The sequence below is a fragment of the Hipposideros armiger genome, unplaced genomic scaffold, assembly GCF_001890085.2.
Source record: "Hipposideros armiger isolate ML-2016 unplaced genomic scaffold, ASM189008v1 scaffold_82, whole genome shotgun sequence".
Taxonomy (NCBI): domain Eukaryota; kingdom Metazoa; phylum Chordata; class Mammalia; order Chiroptera; family Hipposideridae; genus Hipposideros; species Hipposideros armiger.
In genome coordinates, this window is record NW_017731432.1 from 324,848 (window position 1) to 339,995 (window position 15,148).

General features: G+C 34.5%; 1 protein-coding gene across 1 annotated transcript in view; it reads left to right on the forward strand.

Moving 5' to 3' along the window:
• Positions 1 to 15,148, forward strand: part of RLF (RLF zinc finger) — a 73,427-nt gene that overhangs the window by 52,921 nt on the left and 5,358 nt on the right. The window contains exons 6-7 of the mRNA XM_019643857.1: positions 5,931 to 6,067; positions 11,346 to 11,487. Of these exons, the coding sequence (XP_019499402.1) occupies positions 5,931 to 6,067; positions 11,346 to 11,487 (279 nt within the window). The remainder of the gene's footprint in view (positions 1 to 5,930; positions 6,068 to 11,345; positions 11,488 to 15,148) is intronic.

The window sequence follows — 15,148 nt, forward strand, 5'->3', positions numbered from 1 at the left end:
TCCACAACTAGATTGAAGAACAAGACGACAGCAACTTGTCTGTTCCCCTTTCCCCAATTCCCCAGTACTGTTCCCATCCCCCCAATTCCCCAATAAAAATCTTAAAAAAAAATAGAAGTGCAAGATTTGTACACTGAAGACTAAAATGTTGAAAGAAATCTAAATAAATGGAACAACATGCTATGTTCACAGATGAGAAGATTTAATGTTATAAGTGAATCTACACACTCCCCAAATCTGCAGATTCAAAGCTGTTTCTATCAAAATTCCACCTTCCTTTTTTGCAGAAATTGACAAGCTAACCCTAAAATGCATGTGGACATTCAGGGACCCAGGATAGCCAAAACAATTTTGTGAAAGAACAAAGTTGGAGGACTCACACTTCCTAATTTCAAAGTTTACTGTTACGTTAGAGTAATCAAGACAAGTGTGGTTCAGTACTGGCAATAAGATCAATGGACTATTATAGAATCAAGAGTCCAGAAATAAGCCATCACACTTATAGTCAGTTGATTTTCTATACAGATGCCAAGACTATTAAATGGGGGAAAGCATAGTCTTTTCAATGAATGATTCTTTAACAACTGGATATCCACTTGCATGAACATGAAGTTAATATGCAAATATTCGTTATTTACTCCAAATGGACTATTTGCATATTAACTCCAAATGGACCATAAACTTAAATATAATAGTTAAAACTGTAACAGCTTAGGAGAAAATATAGGAATAAATGTTGAAGACCTCAGATTAGGCAGTTTCTTATACCTGACACCAAAAAACACAAGTAACTAAAGAAAAAATATATAGGACTTCATTTAACTGTGCATCAAAGGACACCTTCAGAAAGTGATAAGTTGATCCACAGAATGGGAGAAAATAATTTGAAAACCATATATCTGATAAAGGACTTGAATCCAGAATATATAAAGAACCCTTACAAGCTAACAATAAAAATACAAATAATCCAATTTTTAAATGGTCACATGATTTTTTTAAATGAATGGTCAAATGCTTTTTTTGGTAGCAGTTATAGGTTTACAGACAAACGGAGAGGAAAGTACAGAGTTCCCATATATACCCCCCCCATTCCCACCCTCCCTGTCCCCAGTTTCACCTATTAACATCTTGCCACTAGTGTGTTATATTTCTTAAAATTGGTGAACCAGTACATTATTATTAACTAAAATCTACAGTTTATATTAGGATTCACTCTGTGGGTTTTGACAAACATACAAATGGCTTGTACCTACCATCATAGTATTATACAGAATATTTTCACTGCCCTAAAAGTTTCCTGTACTCTGCCTATTCATCACTCCCTCTCTCTTCCCCCCCTCCCCCAAACCCCTGGAAATCTCTTGTCATATAGTTAAAATCATACAGTAATGTAGCCATTTCAGACTTTGTTATGAAGTGGATTTTGATAAGAATTTCGGAGAAACTCAAGATGAGAACATGGTGTGGAATGAGTCTTCTTGAGTATTGAATAGTCTTTCAGATGCTTCTAAGTTCTTCACTGGTTCTGCTCGTGGTCCATTCATTTCAATTCAGTCAATGTTTATTTACTAACCTTAGAAATAAAACAGTCAACATATTCCTTGTCTTCAAAGAGCACATAGTTGGGAAAAACCAGAGGTATACAGTTGCCTTTCTCTTCAGTCATAATGTATTGTCCGTTCTACTGTTAAAACATCTCAATTTAGCATACTGGCTAAGAGTATGGAGTCAAGCCAGACGGGGGTAGGTTCTGGGACTCTTAATGTCTGTATAACCTTTGACAAATTACTTAAGCTCTCTGTGCTTTAAGTTTTATAACCTGTAAGCGGGGATAACAGTAGTGTCCCTATATTGTTGGGTTGTTGTGACTATATAATTTAGTTTATGTAAACTTGTAGAACAGAGCCTGGCATATAGAGTTAGAAATGTTATCATCGTTATTGTTAACTACTTTTCCCACTGCCTTTATTTCTTCACATCTCCTTATTTCTCTTTCTGCCTCTCCAGGCTGCTTATCTTCTATCTTGTGGGCTGATAAAAACTCTTACTTAAGTCACAACAGAACATTAGGGTAAAAGAAGGAATATACAACCAGCACAGTCCCACACTTCTTTGAAATAGGCACATATTTTCAGTAGTCACATATTGAATCCATGCTGTGCAGTTAGTGTGTATAGACAAGATACTGGACTAAAACTCACCACATTGTTAACATTAGCTATTGAGTTGAAAGATCTAAGGATAATTTTTATTCTCTATATTTTTAGGTTTTCTATTTTAAACATTTCTATAATCAGGAGAAATATAATAAATAGACATTAAACTACAAGCCATACTGATTTGAAGTCATCCCTTTTGGTATATATCTAACAGAAACAAGAACTGCAAAATCCTGATTTCCCATGAACCCCAAAGGATAAATTCCATGTTCTCCAGTCTGTCACTATCGTTAGTCTGTATGGTACCTTTATGGAAGTCAGTAAAAAGTACTCCCCTTTGCTCCCCTTTGCATTGTTGCCTTTCAAAGATTCCCCCTTCTTCTGAGAGAAAGAGCCCCATGACCAAACTTAGGACTTGGCAAACAGACTGAATTTGCAACCACCATTAACCTTAGCTGGTTACTTTTGTGTAGCATGTCATTTTAATTTGCCTGGAATTTTCTGTTATTTCCTTTTATTTCTTTGTCATACCTCTTTCCTCTAAATTCAAGAAAATGCAGGTTATTTGGGGGCAAAGATTCTCTTCAACTAAAAAAAGTTAGTCGAGTGCTTAGTTGTCATGCAAAGACCCTGAAGCAGGCATGAAGAAAAGTACCCTTAGTTGAAATCATTTATTTCTATTCCTCCAGTACCATGCTCACTCTGACCCTTTAGGCCCTTGCATGTGTTTTCTCCCTGTCTGGGACAACTTTCTTATTTAACTTGACTTTTTACCATGGCTTACTCCTACATTCTTGAATTCTCATCTTAGTTGTGACTTCATACAGGAACTTGTTTTCGATCCTCCACATATGGGTTAGATTTTTCTTACCAAAGATATTTGAAAAATACTCTCTACTCCCCCATTGTAGCATTTAACATACATTATAATTCTTAGTAACTGCCTGCTTTTATTATCCCTGACTAGATCGTGAGTTCCAGTAGGGCAAAAATCAGTCTGGTTTGTGTCCCCAGTACTTTAGCACAGTACAGTACTTAGTAAATAGCACTGCTTTTACAGACATGTACATTTTAACATGGCTGTTTTCCTTATGGGATTTTGTGCACAGAGGACTTTAGATATCATTTATAAGACTGTGCTCTTATGAGGAGATCAAAATCTAGTTGGAGAGCCAAAGTAAAAGCACATAAAAAAGTAAAAAGGCTGATATGAGTCACTAGTTCAAAAGTGGCCCAAAGTAGTAGAAAAAATACCCCAATTAAAAATGTTGACGAGATCCTGTGAATTCACAGCAGGGCAGGAGATCATTGAATGCTAGAGTAGCTTATGAAGGAATACTTCATAATGAAAAAAGAGTTTTAATTGGATGTTGACAGATGAGAAGAATTGGCTAGGCAAGAGGAGGAGGGACTGGTTAGGCCTATTCTACACTAGCTGTAGACAGTGTTCATCTCGGTATTTGTAATAAATGGAAATAATAAAGCTATGCCTTATAAACTATTAATCCAGGTTTTTCATATCATTTCCTCCTCCCCTGTTATTTTAGGTTAATGAATTTTTACTTAAAGTGTATATTTCTAATTTACTTACCTTTTGTCTCTTTTTTCTTAACATTTTGTTTCCATAAGATGAAAGCCTATATATCTCTGAAATATACCGTTTTAAAATGCAAGGGCTTCCGTGTAGGAATAAAATGACACGAGATTATTTTTTAATTTTGTTTACTATTCTGATTATTTGCAACAGTTGACTTGAGACAAGAAACTTCTAGGTTCATTTTTTATTTGTGAAGTAGAAATAATATTGGCTGCCTTGCCAATTTTACAGATTTATCATGTTGATAAAATGAGATAAATACAATAAAAGTTATTTGAAAGGGGTAAAAAAATGTTCTAGCAATGCAATTGTATGTTATTTCCATTCTAATTTATATATCTGGCTTAGAGAATTTCTCATGCTATTTCTCAGCTTGGAGATGTTATACTGCTGCCAAAATCGAATTTTAGAATTCTTGATTTTTAACAGGAGCTTTAACATGCACAGATGGTAGGTGGTGTTCGCTTTGGGACAGCTGTTCTCACTTGCTATGGAATTGTCATTTTGGTCCTTCAGTCAATGCATTTTTTTTTTTTAAAGGGCGCAGCTCAAAGTGGCCCATGCAGGGATCAAACCAGTAACCTTGTTGTTTAGAGCAGGCGTGCTAACCAACTGAGCCACCCGGCCGCCCAGTCAATGCAATTTTAAGTGACCATGTGCTGGGCATTTCCTCTCTGGCTGACCCTTCTGTGAATTCAGCTATGGATGAGGACATATTTGTTTAGGAAAACAGTAAAATTTCATCTTTATAATGTATGACGAGGTGTCTTTTTTTCCCTCAAAACTGAATCTAACTTTAATTATGTTTTAGTCTTAAACAACTTAACTTTGCCTCCATTACTTATTAGATACAAGTTTGCATCAAGAGTGATCTTGCACCAGAGAATGATCTTTTGACATACTTTCTAGTACTCAAGGTTCACTTTCTTATTTCCCCTCCTTTTATAAATTTACATATTTCATGGACTGGCCGAACGGCCCGTTGGTTTAAGAGTTGGCTTGATAAAGCCTGATTCTTTTTTTTCAATTCATCAGCTTCTATTTACTGTCTTCTATATTTCAGACACAGTGTTAAATTTTGAACTCATGGATTTTATATTCTAGCAGAGAAGACAGATGCTAATAAGTTGTTTGACCAATGATTGAATTGCTGTTGTGATAAGTGCAAAGGAGGATTTGAGAGTAGAGTTTTTGAAATGTTCTTAGAGAAGGATTCTATGAGGAAATGGCATTTGAGCTAAGCTTTGAAAACAAGCCTTCCTGTGCCTACCTGAGGGTGTGACTAAAATTAGAGACTTCCAACCACCAGTTGGAACTGCATAGCACTCTGGAAGAGATTTGTCCTGAAATTATCATTGTTTTGTATATTTGGTGCCTGGTATAAATGACGTTCATAATGCTGACACAGTCATGAAATAGGTTATGTTCTTTATATTCTGTTTATTAAGACAGGGAAGTGATAAAATAGAGAGTGAGAAAGGGTCTTTAGAGATCTTATTCTCTGTTTTACCAGTATACAAAAAAGCCCCAGAAAATTCTGATTTTCCCAGAAGTGGTCTTTTTTTAAAGATTCCTACAAATAGTGTAAATTAAAAAGATATATTTATAAAAATGTTTTAGTTGTTTGAAAAACTCATTTACCCACAAGGTTTTTTCCTTAATTATATGAAAATATGATATGTTAATAGAACATTTTTATTTAAATGCTTTAAAACAGTTTCTGAGTTGTCTTCCTTTAGCCCTACTAGCAGCAAGGGAAAGCCCTGTATTTTTCTATCTGCAACTAGAGTGACTTGAGTAATGAAAGAAAGAAAGAAAAAAAAAAACAGGAAAAAAATGATGGTACTTCAGGTGAAAATAATCTGAAGTTAATCTACACAATTTGATTCATTTATATGGTAGCAGTATTCATGAGGAATTTTTTTAAAAACTAAAATGTTTTTGTCTGTATTGGGACTACAGTGGACCTTCCTTATAGCATCTCTTCTCTGTTTAATATTTTCTTATTGAAATATTTCATTCCAGAAGACTCAGTTATTAAGTCATAGAAGAAAATTTTATCTAATTCTTGCCTCATCCATTATCAAAGACAGAAAAGAAGCTTTACATTTTATAACAAAGTGTACAGGAAAGTCACCGTTTTCTTTTTGACTTAGTCATCTCATTTTTGATAGATTGCAAAGGTCGACTGCAAGGAAGTACTAGACATCATATGTAATCTGGAATCCGAGGGTCAGGATAACACAGCATTTGTTCTTTGTACAACTTACCTTACCCAGCAGCTCCAAACTGCAAGTGTATATTGTTCTTGGTAAGTATTTTTACTTTTTATTGCCTTTATTTGTTAGTAGTTAGTATAGCATTTAGGATTTATGTAAAACATTGATTTGTTTCAAATTTAAGCAAATTAAATGATGACTTGTGAGTAAAATCTTGCTTATAAGCTAATTACTGATATCATTGGTTTAATCTTTTCCAGAAGAAATATAGGGTAAAAAGTTTGAGCTCTGCTTAATCTTCCCATTGAGGGTTGTCTGTTAACTCCAATATATGCTTTTTTCTTTGAAGATAAAGTTATGACAATATAAAGCAAATTGGTGTTAGGTTGTTTTCCTTTACATTTATTTATTATCTTCTGGTAGTCAATTTCCCCCTTTGATTTAGAAACCCACTAATTATCTAGGTTTCTAGGTCAAACTTGAACTAGAGAAAATCCATTTGAATAGTAATTTATTTTGCAACTTTAGGACTGTATAGCAGAATTGCATTATTTTGGTTTAATTCAATTTATATCTTATTTGCCTAGTGAGTACTTAAGTTGTTAGAAATGAAACAGTGTAACCCATGGTTCTTTCATTCTAATTGTACTGAATCTATTTAGGCCAGAAGGACAAACCTGATATACAGGAAATCTCTAAAATGCAAGATTATGTCAATAAGAAACCAGATTAGTGGTATACATAATGTTATAAGAAGTTAGAGAAAGGTGCTTACTGTATACCAATGTTTAAGAAAGATGTCAGGGAAGAGGTAGCATTTGAGCTTTTAATTCAGAAAATGGGTGGGATTTGCACAATCTTGATTAGAGGAGCTTTGAGTATTTCAAAACCTAAGGATGACTTGAAGTTGGCAATGAGCATTTTGTTTATAGAAAAACCTAGTAAACACTTTCATACACTTTAGCCTTCTTTCATCTCCCTCTGGAGCATCTGTATTTGTGTAGTTTTATGTTATTAGCATTTTGTATATTACTATTTTTCTTTTTAAAACTATTTTATATAGAAATATTATTTGTGTACTAAAAATTATCTCACCCAAGTCTCATAATAATCACTGCACAGATGAGGCAGTGGAGGATCAGAGGGATCAGAGAGGGCTTGTGATTGCCCAGTGCCTCAAGGCTAAAGTGGTAGAGCTGAGATGCAAGCATGCCCAGCGTTTTGGACTCCTAATGCAGTGCTTTTCTTCTGCATGGTGGTTTTCTTGGCACAGAGCCAGGATTCAAATTGCAGCCCTCTACCAACCAAGTCCACTATGCCAGAGTTATATCTCCTATGAGAAAAGAAGATAGTGGCATAGGGACTTTAAAATATTTTGTAATAATCATTGTGGCCATTTTGTTAGGAAATCAAAAAAGAGGAGATATAAATAAAAAGAATAGCTAAGTAGTAGTGAGGTTTTTGATTACTACATCAAGTAGAAGAGGTTTTTTTTGTGCATTAGAGATTAGAAATTTTAGCTTCAGTAAAACATGTATTCACTTGAACAAACTCCAGTTTTTCTTGTTACAGTTAACTTCTTTGTCTATACTGAAAAAATACCTACTAGTTATAGCTAGGTTTTCAGTGCAAATACATTAAATCACATATGGGATGTATTATAGATTCAAGTTTTTAAAACTATAGCCACACAGTTCTTTTAATAACCCTGATACAGCTTCCCTTTTACGGTGACCCATACTTTTTTGTCTTCCTTTCTTCACTCAGCCACCATTAGCCCTACTAACGATGTTACTTGCCTTGGGATTAATGCTGTTCCCCTGTTGCAGGAAGGGACTAACAGGGATTTCCCTCTTGTTGGCCTCTTGAGGAGCTATAATGAGTAAAGGAAAGAAAATCCTAAATCACTTCACACTTTGTTCAAAGTAAGCCCCTTCCCAGCAATTTAAAGAGAAATGGAATCTAGAACTTTAGAATTTGGAAACTTTTTTTTACCCTTGTATTGTTTTCAAGGGCTTTTTTATTTTATTTTTTTACTGGGGTAAGAATAGCCATAACATAAAACAGTGAGTTTTGCTAAGGAAAATGAATCCTGGAATTCCGTTCAAACAGGATAGATGCTTTTGTTGTACTGGAGATTTCCTGAGTTGAAGATAGTGGGCTATATGGAGTATTTGTCTAGAAAAGAAATTTTTTTTTTTTTACTAAGTGGTATTTTTGACAAGAGACATTTGTAAAACTCTGACAATAAAGTTGGAATATGATAATGAAACAGTCACTTATTTTTAAACACATATACATACTAAACATTTATTTATTGGAAATGTCATTCTTGAATGTGTTCACCAAGGAAGATAATATTTGAAATGTAAAACTATGTAACTATCACCCCAGTTTTTTATTCTTTTAGTATTTTCCTTCAGAGACATTTACGAACCACGTTAAAATATATCTTACTGTATAGCAGTGACCGTAGTATTGATCTCAAAAGGTATTCAGTGTTTTCATTAACTTTGGTGCCTGGAAATTTTTGGCTGTCTGCAAAAATCAAGGAAGTGCTGTAGATGTCTGGCAATGGTAACATAATTAGAGTAGTCATGCAAGGGAGAAAGATAATTCAAATGGGACAGTGTACATACAGATGTGTAATTACCACTGCTGCTTTAAAAATAAAATCATACAGTGGAACCTTAAACCTCCACACTAAGCTTTCATTGAATAGTTGATAGGTTTACCTTTGCTTTCAGTAACATCTCTGGGCTTAAATCTTGTATGTTGTATATTTGTGTCTTCAGACAGAATTTTCTGTCTGTTCTCTCTTAACTAGACTGGTGTACCAGGGTTGTCACCACATTGTTGTCTAATTCATAATTGAGTCCACAGTACCTGGCAAAGACCAGATAGCTATATGTGTTTTGTTCACCTGAATTTTGTAGGGGGAAAAAAAGAGGTCATGAGAATCAACTGTTTGTTATATTTGCAGGAGCCTTCTTTAGGGCATGGCCATTCCTTAATTCCACAAAGCTTTTTTTTTTTTTTTAAACTCATTTTCTAAATGCCGAAATTCTGGATCTCAGTGTGACATGTTAACTGGACTCCATGGGCCTCCTGCTATGCGGAAACACAGTGTAGTTTAAAGTTCGTGCTTGGTAGCTATGCCAAAATCTATTTCCTGCTATTTATAGAAATAAATTTCCTTTCCAATTTTTATGAATTTATAATTCGTTGACTTGTGGTAGGCAGTGGGCTAATTTGAGGGTGCAGTAAGTCATCTGAACATTGGAAGCATCTATAATTGAATCATTTTTCATATATTCTTTAATGGTTGTCCATTTTTTAAAATCACATCATTATATTAATTGAAGAAGTGTTTGTCCTAGTGCATGGATGACCCAGCAGGCTACAAGTAACAATTCATTGGTGACTTCATTGTTCCAGTGTGTGGATTTGAATGGATGACTCAAGTCACATACTGGCATTCTCATGAGTAATATACTGGTTGTCTTGGTTTCAGGCACATTGACATGTTTGGGTGGGTAACAGTAGTTTTAAATCAGTAAATTGTAATGTGTAAATATGTATACAAATATAAAATACATGACAAAATATCCTTTTTGATCATGGTTATTTGGAGTTAAGATAACTAGAGCTTGAAATATTTTATTTGGAATAAATCAAGCCCTAGACATTCCGGTTTTTTTAAAACTTATTTAAGAGATCTTGATTCTCATCCTGTCTTTATCACCTTATCCAATTTGCCTAACTTTAAACTTCTAGCTAGTTGATGGATTTTAGATAGCAGACATCCTTTACCCTTTTATCTTCATAATCAGATTTTACTGGCTTTGACAGTTTTGTTCTTTTAAGTTGGATAGATTTCACATACATGTATTTTGATAGATATTCCCTCATATCTCAGCATATGTATTGGGTTGTCAGAAAAGTCATGACACATTTTTGCAATGAAAAACATAGAAAAAATACGTCATGGCTTTTCCAACAGCCCAATAGTTTTCCCGTTTCCTTTGTTTTTCAGAATTTTGCAGTATGCTCAAAAGTTTTTGTTATTAAGATACTTACATATTAATGAAGCAATTTTGTGAGTTTAAAAATGAACGATCATACCAGCCTGGCTGGTAGCTGTTTTCAAAGCTGACCTATCTCAAATTTTTATTTTTTCTCTAGGAAAGCAACACTAGTCACCAAAGACAAATATTTAAAAGTCTTTTATATTAACTTTATTTCTTGTAGCTCAAATTTTCCATCATTAAATATTATGAGCTTTAATCATGTACCTTTTGAGACAGATATTCATTTCAATCTTTGAAGCAAGTGTATCTATATAAGAATTTCACCTTATAAGAGTCCCAGTTACCTTTTAAAAGTAAGAAAGTAAGTTCTGTTAAAAGTAAGTTTTGTTATAAAAAGAGGTATATTGATTTCTTAAGCTTTGCATTTGTAACCAGTTGCTTGAAATAGTCTGTATTAATAGCAATAAGGTATTACTGTTCTAAAACTAGTTTATGAAAATAATATTGTTATTTTGTAATGAAAATCACTTAATAAATATACACTATCCATTGAAATTATACAGAAAAGAGCCATGTTTTTTAAGTGATAACATTCTCTTCAGTTTTGCTAAGTAAAAACTTTCCTTTGAATTCATATTTCACATTCATAGTAGCAATTCTTTCCTGGCAGTTTCGAGTTTCTAGTGCTTTTCCTTGAGAGTTTTAACCCATTCAAGGTTTTACTTATTCTTTTTAAGCATTTCTTTGTTTCCATAATGAATATTTGTAAGATTTTTGTATTTTAGCCTTTTCCAAGAGTACCATTTTACTAATTTTATTAGTAGTGTTTAAACATTCCAAAATACAAGCCCTAAGTAGCAGCATGACATTTTAGAGCTGGAAAAGGCCCATGAGATTAGTGTGAAGTGTACCATTTGAATATTTATTCATTGTATATATTTCTTGGCAGTGTAGTGATGTGTGATTGGCAGTGTAGTGATGTGTGATGATACCTGCCCACTAGGATTGTCAGTGCAATTGCACATGTAAGGGATAAAGCCTTTTGGAGCAAAGTGGGATCTAACATCTTTTAAAATGTCAGCATAAAAGAAGCCGTCTTTTGTTGTTTTTATTTTTACCCAGACACACAGAAGAAAGAATTGGGGGAATTTTCAAAAAGGACTCTTAACAATTTTAACAGTTTGGGAGGAAGCAATAGAGAATATAGACAGTTTTCTCTTCTAGTGTTTGTTTACTGTCATTTTATTTCCACAAACCAAAAAAAAAAAAAAGGGGGTGGGGAGGTGGATAGCAAATACTAGTTGCTTTAAATGTTTTACCTTAATCTTTCTTTTTATAGGGAATTGACCCTCTTTTGGAGTAAACTGCAAAGAAGAATTGACCCTTCTTTAGACACTTTTTTGGAACGCTGTCGTCAATTTGGTGTCATAGCTAAAACACAGCAGCATTTATTTTGCCTCATTAGAGTCATACAAACTGAAGTGAGTAATTTATACTTTTTATGTTGATTATCCTGGAGGGAAGAAATAAAGGGAGAGGTAACTTCTCAGGCAACTCCTTTTAGATAAGAAAAAATGAGAAATCATGGAGTTCAATACAGTTATGGAATTGGACATATCTAGTTGTTTCTGCATATTAACTTCCTAGGAATCCACAATTTTTCTTAATGGAAAATAGTGATTTGAAGTGATAGACCACTGGAAGAAGGGAAGATTATGTTTCTTGGCTGTCACCTCAACTAACCCTATATTATCTCCTTTTCCTAGAACAATGTCCTATATTTTATAGAGGCATGTTTACTTGTAAATTAACATAATAATCATAAATGAAGAAAATATTATTGTATTTTTCAGCTTTTTGAGGATGGAATGATACATTTTTTTGGGTTTTAGAGTAATAGAACAATTCCAGAATCAACTACACAAATTGTAGACTTCTGTGCAAATAGGAAACAAGTTAGATATTTTTAGGAAATAAATATTGCTTAAAATGAAATGAAGTGACATATATAAAACTTAGTCTTTTTGAGTTTAGCCCTATAGATACATGCTAAGACTAACAGCCTAGAAATTTGGGGTGAGTCATATGCTATACTCTCTTTTTATTTTGTTTTGTTTTCGGTATCTACTCATGACTCAGCTCTCCATATACACAAATCTGTAATGCCTCATGGGTATGTCTTATGGGTTACTTCTTTGACAACATCCATGGATTGTTTTTATTTATGTATATTTTAAATTTAATTAATTAATTAATTAATTTTTTAAAATTAGTTTAAGGTGTACAACACAGTGCAATAGTTATACTTTTTACTCCTCAAAATGACAACCCCTTCCCCCAATCCGCCGCCCCTCTTCCCCTGCCATATCATACATATCTATTACAATTCCATTGACTCCACTCTCACACTATACTCCACATCCTGTGACTATATATATATATATATATATATTCAATCATAATTGACATACAATATTATACAACAGATTTTATTTATTTTTAATTTTATTCATTTTTTTAAAGATTTTTATTGGGGAATTGGGAGATGGGAACAGCGCTGGGGAATTGGGGGAAGGGGAACAGACAAGTTGCTGTCCTTTTGTTCTTCAGACTAGTTGTGGAGGACATTACTTCACTGGCCCAAGTTGGCATCATCATTGCGTTCTTCCCAGGAGAGGCAGATCAGTCGCTGGCTTCTGGACAGCCGCTCTCAGCGGCTGCTGGCCGCTCACACTGGCTGCTGGCTACACACGGTAGCCCATGGCAACCCACTGCAGCAGGGGCTGCAGCCTATGCCATCACCGGCAACTCACAGCAGCCCAGCTCCAGGTTGAGCTGTTGTTCAGCATCTTAGCTGTAGAGGGCAGTGTCACTGGCCCTCATATGTGGGATCTGAACTGGGGCCCTCTGGCATCCCAAGCCAGCTCTTAACCAACGAGCCACTTGACCGGCCCAGATTTTTTTTATTTTTAATTATTTTTTCCCAAGGATTGTTTTTATACTAAAGTTAAGGCACAGTTGTACTCTGATATTCCCTATCTTTTTTTTTTTTTAAGCTGAGCCATCCTGCCACCTGTTGGCAGCTTGGCAGCAGCTCAGCTGGGGCCGGGAATTGAACCGGTGACCCTGTTGCTCAGAGCTCACACTCTTAAGCGAGTCTTTAACCAACTGAGCCACTTGGCTGGCCCTTGGTATTCCCTATCTTTAATGGAACCTTCCATATCCTGTATTTTATTTGAAATATGTTGATCTAGTTTTTTGCAGTGAAGATAGGAAAAGATAAAAACAGTAATCGGAAGCAAATTCATAGTCAGATAAGTTAGGTAATAATTATTTCTAATCACCTTGAATGAAATTACGGCTCCTATCTCAGGAAGAAATTTTATTGGGGAACAGTATGTTTTTCCAGGACCCATCAGCTCAAAGTCAAGTAGGTGTCTTTAATCTAGTTGTGGAGGGCACAGCTCCTTGGCCCATGTGGGAATTGAACTGGCAACCTTGGTGTGATGAGCCTGTGCTCTAACCACCTGAGCTATCTGGCTGCCCCATAAAGCCAAAAATTAGAGAAGTGTGATCTGTAAGGATCATACATCTAGTTGGCAACAGAGTCAGGACTATATCATGGGTATCTTGACAAATTGCATAATGTGATATAAGGTTATCATTTGTAAGAGCACAGAAAACTTGGAGAAAATCAGGTGAGTTTTCGAATAATTCATAGGTTCTCAACAAGTTATTATTTAACTCCTTTTGGAAGAGATAAATAGCTAAGAATGTCCATTTTTTTCTTAAACAGCCTAATCTGATTGAAATGGTAAAATTTGTGAAATCAGAAAGAATACTTTTCCAAAAAAAACGACAACTAGAAATACCATTATATGTTCTGAGCACATATACCAAGCAGTTACTTGTTAAAATAGTGGTGAATAAATTAGAATTAGTATACAGAATGTGGAGCTGAATTTTGAAGAAATTGATAGACATGTATAAATTGGTGGTTTTAAACCAGGAAGCTGAAGGAACAAAGAGTGGCTTGGCACATTGTATCAAGGGCACCTGAGAAAAGGCCGAGTCAGTTAAACTTTGGAGTCAGTATAGGCTGTAAAGTGGGTAAGTACTCAGACTCTGGAAAAAGATTGCTTTAGTTTAAATCCTTGTTCCTCTGCTCACTAACTGGTAAAATTGGGCCACTAACCTTCTGAGCCTTAGTTTCTTCATCTATAAAATGAGGATAATGTATGCAAAGAGTTGGTGTTTCTAGCATTTTGAATGGTGCCCAATATGAATAATTGATTAGCAAATTGATTACTGATTTGAACAGTGACATTTATCCTGTTACATTATAATATAAATATTCTGTTGAATATTTGCTATGTGCCAACATTGTAGTAATCACTTTATATTGTTTTTATAACAATGTTAGGAGGAAAATCTAATGCTACCACTACTATTATCATTTTACAGATGAGGAAACTGAGGCATAGAGGAGTTAAGAACCTTGTCCCTGTAGTGAAGCTGGGTTCAAAGGCAGTCAAAGTCTGACTTGAAATTCTGTGCTCTTAAGTAATGCATTTTAAGCAATTCTGCCATATGATCCCGCTTTTCTTCGCTCATATTATTTTCACATTCTATTTCAGCCTCTCACATAAAAAAGTCATCTTGTATGCTCTAGCCTTTTATCAAAATAACTATTTTTCCTGATTATTGATTAGTTTCTGAGAACTTGCTGCTATAGAGATTTTCTAATTTCTGTTGTTTTTCCACGGAAGGTGAAGTTGAGATTTAGTATACCTGTAACTTTAAAGTACTCATTCTTTTAGAAGGAAATGAAGAGAATAATTTATTTTAGCCTTGAGTTTTTTAAAATACTTGTGTTTATGATAATAAGTTTCTTAAATTGAATTCTATATTAGACTCACTTTTATCCATCAGTTTCCTCTTGTACCCGTTTATTCAAGCCCTATTCTTCCTACCTAACTAAGATAAGCCCTTTTTTGAGTCCTTGGGTGACCTTATTTATCCTGAATTCCTTTGAATTCATGTGCCTTTGTTTTTTACTGGTTTGGCACATGGGTAAATTCCTTGAGGGTTAGGGACTGCTTTAATATGCAGTGCCTTGTAAAGTTGTATATAAATGTAAAT